The 11428-nt window shown below is 31.7% G+C and overlaps 1 protein-coding gene across 3 annotated transcripts in view; it reads right to left on the bottom strand.

Annotated features, from left to right (window-relative positions):
* The window catches only part of LOC106464669 (serine incorporator 5-like), a 23943-nt gene that overhangs the window by 6481 nt on the left and 6034 nt on the right, over positions 1–11428 (bottom strand). For all 3 annotated transcript variants that reach the window (XM_022392432.1, XM_013924828.2, XM_022392433.1), the window contains exons 5-11: positions 10561–10649; positions 9277–9370; positions 8272–8315; positions 6284–6457; positions 3858–3959; positions 2015–2171; positions 859–913 (exon numbers count right to left, since the gene is read on the bottom strand). In XM_022392432.1, coding sequence (XP_022248140.1) covers positions 859–913; positions 2015–2171; positions 3858–3959; positions 6284–6457; positions 8272–8315; positions 9277–9370; positions 10561–10649 — 715 coding nt within the window. The remainder of the gene's footprint in view (positions 1–858; positions 914–2014; positions 2172–3857; positions 3960–6283; positions 6458–8271; positions 8316–9276; positions 9371–10560; positions 10650–11428) is intronic.

Here is an 11428-nt window from a genome sequence, read left to right as displayed (position 1 = left end):
TAAAATGTGATACTAATTTGAGTTGTGTGCAACCAGACACTAGTAAAACGTGATACTAATTTGAATGGTGTGCATGCAGACACTAATAAAATGTGATATTAATTTGAGTGGTGTGCAACCAGACACTAGTAAAATGTGATACTAATTTGAATGGTGTGCATGCAGACACTAGTAAAATGTGATACTAATTTGAGTTGTGTGCAACCAGACACTAGTAAAACGTGATACTAATTTGAATGGTGTGCATGCAGACACTAATAAAATGTGATATTAATTTGAGTGGTGTGCAACCAGACACTAATAAAATGTGATATTAATTTGAGTGGTGTGCATGCAGACACTAATAAAATGTGATACTAATATGAATTGTGTGCAACCAGACACTAGTAAAATGTGATACTAATTTGAGTTGTGTGCAACCAGACACTAGTAAAATGTGATACTAATATGAGTTGTGTGCAACCAGACACTAAGTAAAATGTGATACTAATATGAGTTGTGTGCAACCAGACACTAGTAAAATGTGATACTAATTTGAGTGTGTGCAAGTAAGTACTAAGGACAAAGACTTCTGACAAAAATGATCAACATACACATCTGCCAAGTTGCTAAACTGAGGCAGTTTTGCATGTGATGTAAGCATTAGCAGACAGAATTTTTATAGAAGGCTTTCATGCAAGAAGTTGAGGAGCCACAAAATTTAAAATATTTATAAAGAAACAGCACATAGTACTGGACTTCTTTAAGAAACCTTTTAGGAATGGAGAGAAATATGACTAAGCAAAAGTAGTACTTTTCAACCAGTTATGTATACTTTCTCATAATCTCATACGATCAGTAAGAACAGAGTAAAAGTACCTTTTGCTCAGCAACACGTATTCCTAGTTTGTAAGAATCTCTTGAAGTTCTTATTCTATAGGAAGAGAAAAAGAATTTCAAGTTAGCCACTTTATCAGTGAATCTATTATACAGAGCATATTCTAACACCTAGAATTCACAACTTTACAATGAAAGTAGCATATTCTTATATTTGCTGTTTTGGTGTCACTTTTTTATGTTTTCCTTCCTTTAATGTAGAAAGTTGGTGTGAGAAAAAAAGAAGAAAACTCACAAGACAAACAGCTTTTACTACAACTATATATAAATCACGTAGCCTTAACATTTCAACCAATGATTGGATGGCTTGCCAGACTAAAATTTTACATTAATGCTTCTACTGAAGTTATAATTTTTCTATACGTATTTTTGATAGGTACTTCTCTCCACTCACAAGATTATCTTTTCTCGTTTTGGGCTGCCCTCTGTATGCAAACTTCTTCAGAAACACATGCCACAAGCCTTCATCATCCCTCTGTTGGAATCCAAAGTTCATCATCATTCGTCATCTCTCCACTAATAGGAAAGCACTAATATCACGTGATGCGTGTGACTCAATTAACATGCCACTACCAAAATATCACTTCAAAGTTTGACAGAAAACGCATGCACTAGAAGATTGTTGGGAGGACAGGTGTGAAGTATGAGCAGAGGGAAGTACCTATCGGAAATACATTTTCATTTAGGAAAATTATAACTTTCAATAAGGTACTCTCCCTCTTCTCACAAGATTAGCTTGAATCCCACATTGAAATGGAGGAGGGACTGGTGATCTAAGAAGAGATACCGCACAACATTGGAGCCAGGTATCTCTTCACCAGGAATATCGACAGGCATTTCTGAAAAAGTTTGCATACAAAGAGCAGCACAAAACAAGAAAAGGTAATCTTGTGAGTGGAGTAAGAGTACCTTATTGCAAACTATCTATTTCTGATTAACAAAGAAATTAAGTAACAATTTTTTTATGTTGTACAGATTTCATATTGAAATAAACTTTTTATCAACCTCCAGTGTTAGATAAAATTACATAAAACAAATTAAATACTTAACCTAAAACTGCTAACAAATCCATACAGCTTGTACAGACATCTTAAGAACTCATTAAGAGGAAGAACAAAGAAATATCAGACAAACTTACGTAGAACTCAACACCATAAAAAACATAATGATAACACCAACATAGGTGATAATTTCTTCGTTAGCTAAAAACGACTGGTGAGAAGGTCCACATGAGATTTCTGCATCTTCTAAAAAGTTTCTCTGCTGATATTTACCTTCATCATTATCTAGTTGATCTAGAATATAAGCAGTAATTACCACAGTTAAAATAATCCTAAAATGACACTTTTTAAGTACACATATATAATAATATTTCTACTATTTATAACTCAATAAAAAATTCAGTAACAGTAGTCCCTAGTACCAATAAAAACAGAATATATTGACAAATAAAATAAAATGGCAAAATTATGGACAAAAGTAAAACAATGTGTACAGACAAAATTAGAACAACATATTTATAAAACAAAAAACTAGAGCACACTTATAGACAAAATTTGAATTACATACAGACAAAACTAGAACTACATATTTATAAACAAAACAAATATAATATATTCAATATGAAACTAGAATGATAATGTATTCTTTTACTTGCACAAAATAATTGGATTAAAAAACAAAAATTAAGAAACAATGAAAAAAGAGAATTCTTGAAAGATGGATGCTTAACTACTTGTGTTTGATTCTAAGTAGCTATCTGTAGTACTAACAACTGTTTGTGAATTGTTCACTTATATTCAAGAAAATATTACTTGACTAGTTGGAGTATCAGTCCGTAGCATGAGTGAAATATATATACTCCTTTGTAATCAAGCATGGGAAAATTGTGCTTCTATTTTTTTTTCTTAACCATAATAAACATTATAAGTGTAATAAAATACATAAAGATACCAATAATGAAAAGATAGACATACTATTTCAAGAATTCTATCAATATGAAATTAGATGGGGGGGGGGGATCCATCTAGTGACTCTGAATACCAGTTACTTTGTTAACCTGTTGATCCTGAATACCAGCTACTACGTTAACCTGCAGATTTTGAATACCAATTACCATGTTAACCTGCTGATCCCAAATACCAGCTACTGTGTTAACCTTTTGATCCTGAATACCAGCTACTGTGTTATCCTGCTGATTCTGAATACCGGCTGCTTTGTTATACCAGTTACTATGTTAACCTGTTGATTCCAAATACCAGCTACTGTATTAACCTGCAGATCCTGAATACCAGCTACTTCGTTAACCTGCAGATCCTAAATACCAGTTACTATGTTAACCTGCTGATTCCGAATACCAGTGACTGTGTTAACCTGCTGATCCTGAACACCAGCTAATATGTTAACCTTTTGATCCTGAAGACCAGCTACTGTGTTAACCTTATGATTCTAAATACCAGTTACAGTGTTAACTTGCTAATCCCGAATACCAGTTACTGTGTTAACCTACTGATTTTAAAGACCATTTACTCTGTGAACCTGCAGATTCTGAAGACCAGCTATTGTGTTTTGCTTTTCTACAGCTTGCTGCAGTAGTGAAACCAAAGAAAAGTTACTACATCTAACTAATATTAGTATAAATACCATACTAAAAAGTTAATACATCTGACCAATATGAGTGTAAATACCCTACTAAAAAGTTACTACATCTAACCATACTAAAATTAAATAAGGCCAATTACTGTAACCATTTGTGTAAGAGAACAAGAATAGAACAGATGCCATGCTATGTTATTAAAAACCTATAATCTACAACTTCAAAAAGAAATGAATACTTAAGAGATAAGAAAAACATCCAAAAAATCGACATGAGTAAAGAAAATTTTCCTTCAGTTATATATGTTTTCAAGTTATCAAGTTGTGTATGTTAATCTGATTAACATCTCAAAATTGAATTATTGGGCTGGTCTTTTGGTTCGTACCTGTATCATGAGGTTCACTGGACAATGCTGACCAAGTTAAATACATAACGTATGCAGAGATGACAGAAGACTGCAGCATTCCAGCCCTAGAGTCTCCTGTGTCTGAAACAGAAGGACATCAGAATGAAGAACAACAACAAAAAACTAGTCTGTAAAAATCATAGAGAAATAAATGTTGAATGTGACAAAAAATACAAGTGTAGTAATAATGTTAATTAAAACAATTTAATATTTAAACTTCAGCTCATTATTAATTGACAAGTTACAAATTATTATAAATTCAACAGACAATCAAAATATAATCTCATAATAGTTGCAATTACATTTGCAGGCTAATAACATGCTACAAATAAATTTTTAATTTAAAAAAGTCAATACTTATTTTCATAGTATATTTTATTTTTTAACTCATAATATACCTTAGACCATAACTAACATTATACTTTATTTCTTACCTTACAGTATACCTTACATCAGTGTTTCTTAAACTTTTTCAGTCACAGAACACTTTTGAGCTCTAAAACTATTGACAGAACCCTTAAGAAACATTTTTATGTTAAAAAGTTATCATCTTTGTACAATGGGTAACAATACACACAAATAAATGTACATAACTTTATTTTCTATTTCTTATATTTATACATTAATTATAACTACACAGTTTTTATTCACAAAAACACTTAAGACCTACTTCATTACATGCAAACAAAATCTTACATAAGTGTAAACTTTTTGTTCCTTTTTAATGAGAAGAGTGTTGTTGCTTCTTTTGCTTGCAAATTTGTTTATGTTAAGAGTGATGCTGGAAAGTTGGATTCTCATATCAGGTGCAGCTTTTGGGATTGATGCTTGTTGATAACAGGTTGAACAGGTTGATAACAATAAAAAATTACACTATAAGTTTGTGTTTGTTTGTCTACATCAGTGGTTCCCAACCTGGGGTCTGCGAAGGTAATACTAGAGGGTTCATGAGCTATTTTCTTTAATTAAATAATGCATGGAAGGACACAGAATGGGGTCCGTGGGGAAAAAAATAATAATAAAAGGGTTCCTTGGTGATGAAAAGGTTGGAAACCATTGGTCTACATGTAGATAAACACAATATACAGAAACACGTCCTAAAATACAGTAGTCCCTCTTAGATACGACCAACTTATCTGCCATGATAAAAAAAATCTCATCTGACAGGAAGTTGTTATTCAAGGATCAATAACCAGATAACGAATCAATGAGTTCAAGCTGTGCCAGTTGCTATTCCCAGGGGTTGAGCATAATGATTTATATAACGTATAGGTAGTCAAATAATGTAGCAAATTGGTATAATAATAGTTATGATGGATAACAGTTCAATCAAGATAACTTAAAATTGTTTTGTTTATGTTTTATGTAAAATAATTTATTAATTGATCACATTTATTTCATAAACATCCATGTATCACATTTATATTACATACGTATAAAATATTACAAACTGACACAAAATTTATTTCCTAAAAAAATTGTCCATCTATGCTTGTTTGCACAATTAACGAAATCACTTTGAATGTTCATGAGTCTGGCAGTTATTATATCAAGAAGTGTTTCGTTGTTAGTTTTCAGTGCACAATTTTAGTATCAATTTACAAAATAATGTGCAATAAATGTCCAGAATTCTACATCAGAGAAACTGGAAGAAAATTTAAACCAGATTCACCAAACATAATAAAAAAACTTCCATTTCTCATATTTACCACCATTGCAACTCAAAAAATTCACAGTATATCTATACAAAACACTATAATTTTAAACAAAGAATCAAACAATCGAAGCTCTGTATCTTAATTAAACAAAACACCATCACCCTAAACCAAAACTTTGTCCTATGATCCCAGCTCTGAAAAAGAGATCATTTCTGAATTTAAAAGAACCAGTAAAGAAATAAGAATAAAAAAGAAGTTCTATAATTTTCATGTTTCAATATTTTGTTGCCAAGTTACATATACTAAGCTGTGAAGCAATTTCTGGTCATGTGACCTCTTTGTTCAATACTGTATACACTGTATTCATGTGTCTCTGTAAATTACATTATTGATATGGAGAAAAGTCATTAGAGAGAGGTCGTTATTCGGCCTTCTGCCCAAAAATCATGGTTGTATGTTGCATCCATCAGGAAGTTGTTCGGGTGAGGTCAGATCAATGTAAAATTGTTTCGTGCACAGAAAAAGAAGTCATATTTAAAAGGAAATCATTATTGGGAGGGGTTGTATCCAACAGGGACTACTGTAGTCCAAATTTATAAGTGAAAACGTTTTAAAAACTATTATCAGAATATTTTTTATACTCTTTGCCAAATTTACACACTTATAAAAAACATCTACCAGAACATAAGTTTATGGAAACTAAACAATGTTAATTCATTAACAAACACAATAACTAAACTTGCACACTTTTTTCCACACATGGGAGGACTGAAATGATTCCACAGAGCAGACACAAGCCACTGTTGACACCAATAAAAATTTTGTTTGTCAGGCATCCTTCTAGACTAGTGAAGCTTCTGGCCAACAGAACTGCTCCAACCAACACACCACTGTAGACCACAACAGCACAGAGAATCATCACTATACAAAACAGTGTGAGGCATCAATCACAACTCGTAATTCAGTAAACAACATACCAATCTAAAACGACACTTGGTAAATAAGCATTACATAGATAATAACTAGAATAAAAAAACACTATATAGTGTTGTGTCAATCATAAGTCATAATACAATAAACAAACTACCAAGTACTTGGTACATAATTACTACATGGATAATAACAAGAATAAAAAATACTATACAGTGTTGTATAAATCATAATTCAGTAAACAAAGTACCAATCTAAAACAACACTTGGTAAATAAGCATTACATAGATAATAACTAGAATAAAAAAACACTATATAGTGTTGTGTCAATCATAAGTCATAATACAATAAACAAAGTACCAAGTACTTGGTATATAATTACTACATGGATAATAACAAGAATAAAAAAAATACTATACAGTGTTGTATAAATCACAAATCATAATGCAGTAAACAAAACACTAATCTAAAGTAACACTTGGTAAATGAGCATTACATGGATAATAATGAGAATAAAACATTTTTCAGTGTTTTATATTTTACTTAAAATTCATCATTCTACACAACAGGTTGTCACTACTTTAAGTATTTAATTTATTTCTTGTTTTCACGATTTCAGAAACACACCTCACTGAACACCAAGTTACCTTCACTTACTCGGATTTCATACATTTTTCCACGATTTCAAAAACACACCTCACTGAACACCAAGTTTACCTTCACTTACTCGGATTTCATACATTTTTCCACGATTTCAGAAACACACCTCACTGAACACCAAGTTTACCTTCACTTACTCGGATTTCATATATTTTTCCACGATTTCAGAAACACACCTCACTGAACGCCAAATTTACCTTCACTTACTCCTATTTCATTTTTTTTTCAACGATTTCAGAAACACACCTCACTGAACACCAAGTTTAGCTTCACTTACTCGGATTTCATACAGATACCTACCTTCTACTTCTTAGAAGAACCACAGGAAAAAAAAAAGATTTCACTAAACAACATTATTTTACCATTCTTGAAGGTTATAGAACTAGACCTTTTAATTCTGGCCTTGGTTAGCTATTAAATCACAACTTAAGTAACTGATACACTGAAATGTTTAAGGCTTATATCTGAAGATGACAGAGACTAGAAATTATTAAATAAACACACAAGTGATATGAACATGACTTACACCAAGGTATTAGTTAAACTACTATAACTGATCTAAACATACCAAAATGATGACATCTGTTGCAAGACTAGTATTTTATAGTTAGTCTAAGTAGAGAAGTGAAAGATAAAATCTGTTTAATATAAAAACTAGGAGACATTTAGCCAAAGATAAGCACAAAAGTTTTTCTAATGACATTCAACTTCAACACAAAAAATTTAATTATTCAATTCCAATACTCGGACCCATGTTTTCATTTTGATACAATGCATTTAAAGAGCTTTTGTATTTATTTTTTGTAACATACAGTATTTTTTACTAATGTTTCATCACTTTTTTTTAACTTCTTCAAAGTTAATAAAAATGACAATACAATGATCATGCAACACAAACAAGCCAAAAATTCCAATTATATTGAAATAAGTATGCTTCAGTAAAGATAATTCATTAATAAATAGGGAATTACAGAAAGTGTACAATGATTTGATTGTGTTGAATCATCAATGAATGCTAAAAATATTGAAAGCAAAAATTAACTCAGATTTGTTTTAAATACTGCTTGTATGTTTAAATATATTAATGTAATGGTGTTAAAGCCTAGAACATTTGAAAAATAAAATTACTTATAAAAAATACTTACATAAAAACCAACATTTAGATCCACCATTTTGTACTCTGTCCATCCTGGAACAACAAAAATGTATGTATTCAGTACTATGCTCTACACACCGATATTAAAACTGTAGACATGGATTTAGAAGATTTTGCATCTCAAGAAAGGTTTCTAGTGATTGTAATTTCATCACTGTGCTTGTAACTCAAGTCCTGTGTTTACACAAAGCTGACTGGCTATGACAAATAGCTTTCAGCATTACTCGGAGAGGTCAAAGCACAAATCATTCTATCTTATAAGTTAAAGCACTGTATATTAAAAAGTCAATGCACTGTTTAAAATTAATCCATTTTAAAACTAAAGTGGACATTATCAAAAGAGATATGTATAGATTGATGACCAGACAACAGCAGTTAACAGTCAACATAAAGAGATGCGTATAGATTGATGACCAGACAACAGCAGTTAACAGTCAACATAAAGAGATATGTACAGACTGATGACAAGAAAACATGAGCTAACAGTCAACATGAAGAGATATGTACAGATTGATGACCAGACAACAGCAGCTAACAGTCAACATAAAGAAATATGTACAGATTGATGACCAGACAACAGCAGCTAACAGTCAACATAAAGAAATATGTACAGATTGATGACCAGACAACAGCACCTAACAGTCAACATACAGAAATATGTACAGACTGATGACTAGAAAACATCAGCAAATAGTCAACATAAAGAGATATGTACAGACTGATGACCAGACAACAGCAGCTTACAGTCAACATAAAATTACATCAACTTAGATGAAACACTGTAAATACAACTGCTAACAAGGTAGACGCATCTTACCTAAAAAACTAAATTTCAACTGAGCATAACAGTAATACACAAATATCTATTGAAGTAAGCAGCACTTAATTTACAGCTAGTTCTATAAAAGCTATGTAAAAGATGGAACACTGATACTGATGAAGATGAGTTAAAGTAATAAGTACTAGTTACATAATATAAAGTTTTATCACTTACCAATTATCTGTCCATGCATGTGCAAAATCAGCAATCAACAACAACTGGATGAGGATGAAGAGAAATGCTCCAGCCATTCCTACATACATCCACACTGAAAGGAAAAGTGTGCAGTATTTGTACAGTTCTTAGTATCACCAATAACCATTAACCCTTTGTTGTTAACATGTCACACTGATAAGTATACATGAGAATTATAAAAAAATGTAGTAGCACAATAAATAAAGACACTAAATATAACCAGTTTTATTAGAACTCTCGGATAAAGAAATAATGTCTATTTTACAACAATTCTCAAGTGTAACTGACAAACATACATAAAATATAAATAATCGGAGATGGCAGAAATGTACATCTAGGGATTCATTGTCAAAATGATCCACAAAACTTTTTTGGGGGTTGTCTAGTAGCAGTAAGTTGAGTTTACAGCAAAAGTACTCATATACAAACATGAAGAGTTGGATAATGTGGTTTAAGTGAAAGTTAAAGAACAAAATTAATTCCAAAAACAAAACAAAAATTTTTTTTAACCTATCTGAAGACAAATAGTGTCAAGGAAAGAACGAGTCTTTGTTAAAATACTAGTGTTCATGGGAATTACTGTGCATGGAGAATGTGCTGCCCTACTTTTGGTGGAAAGCTATAGTCTAATGATCATAGACTGATGTATTACACATTAATATGCATAGCGATTGGAGCTTTGTTCAACTGTTGTAGTGTGCACAAAAATCTTCTCAACAATGGAGTGAAGTAATAGCTATGCAAAGAGGTGAACAAACATATTTATATGGTTAACTTGACAGAATCGTCTTTGCATTAACAATAAGAAAGCAAAAATATAAGCTTAAAAGAGTGAGTTAGGCTTAGCACTCATAATCTAAACTGTTCATATTATTATAAAAAGCATTTTTTCAAATTTTCTTGCAAACCTGTAATTCTTTAAATAATATGTAATCACTGAAATTGTCGCTGAAATTAATAAATACTGAGAGAATTAAGAAAATTAAGAAAAGCATACTTTAAACATATTACTTTTGCACATAAACATCCTAGAATGAATGGCTTTACTCCTTAGTATGACAGTTTTTTAAAAAAACACCACCACTAACCTCATTTCAGTGAAGACATGAAACTAAGAAAATGTTGGTTATTGCTCTGATTTCAAACTCTATAATGAGGACAGTTTTTAGAACATTCATGATTACTTAACTCTTTGTTCAGTGCTAGCAACATTAAAATATGTAATACACAATGTATACTTTAAAAGGGCCATTTTCTGCTTACCTGTACTGATCTTTTCTACGTGAGAAGGGGAGACCAGAAATGCTCCAGCACACGTCGCACACAGAACAGCAAACTTAATAAACCACATGCTGATAAAAGTACAAATACATACACAATGAAAATCAAGTTATGTAAAGTTTTCTCAAATATACAACTAGAGGGTTGAGTATGTTATATTAAAACTGATTTGAATAAGCAGATCATCAAGTCACATGGCAATCACAGCTGATATAAAGTGGTGGTGAAACAGTGCATCTTAGAACTACATTTCAACTTTTTCAGCATTTGTAGATAGTGTGATATCATAGAAACTAATTGCTTTTGGAAAAGATATATAAAAATCCTTATATAATACTCATACACTAATAAAGATGTTTCCAGATCAGGATATAAGATTTTTCAAAATGATGATATCCTTTGTGAATCAATTTGTGGCAACAGGATCATCCAGAAAGCAACCTGAAACAAGTCATACCTCAGACATGGTCAGTGGCAAAAGCTGTCTACTTGCAATAAGGTGCAACATAGACAAGAAGGATATCAGTCTGTAAAAACAACATAAGTCATTTATATACTAGTTGTTTCCATGATGTATCTGTTCATCATCAAATACCTCAAACAGCTAGAGACAGAAACAGGTACTTGTGATATTCCATATTAAGATATATTGATCAAATTATTAAATGCAGTGCCTGTGGATTTCTGTGTGATCATACTGTTGAAATGGGCACTGGGAAATGGTCATCCTCAAACACTAGATGGCATATAGCCTTAGAATAGAGGCTATTGCAATACAAACTATGCTGCAGGGCTATTGTCAAGATACACGGTCATCAGACAGAGCACAACTGAACATGGCAACATGCAT

This window comes from Limulus polyphemus, unplaced genomic scaffold, assembly GCF_000517525.1.
Source record: "Limulus polyphemus unplaced genomic scaffold, Limulus_polyphemus-2.1.2 Scaffold1714, whole genome shotgun sequence".
NCBI classification, from domain to species: Eukaryota; Metazoa; Arthropoda; class Merostomata; order Xiphosura; family Limulidae; genus Limulus; species Limulus polyphemus.
Note: the sequence above shows the minus strand (reverse complement) of the source record. Positions and strands in the feature narration are given on the sequence as shown.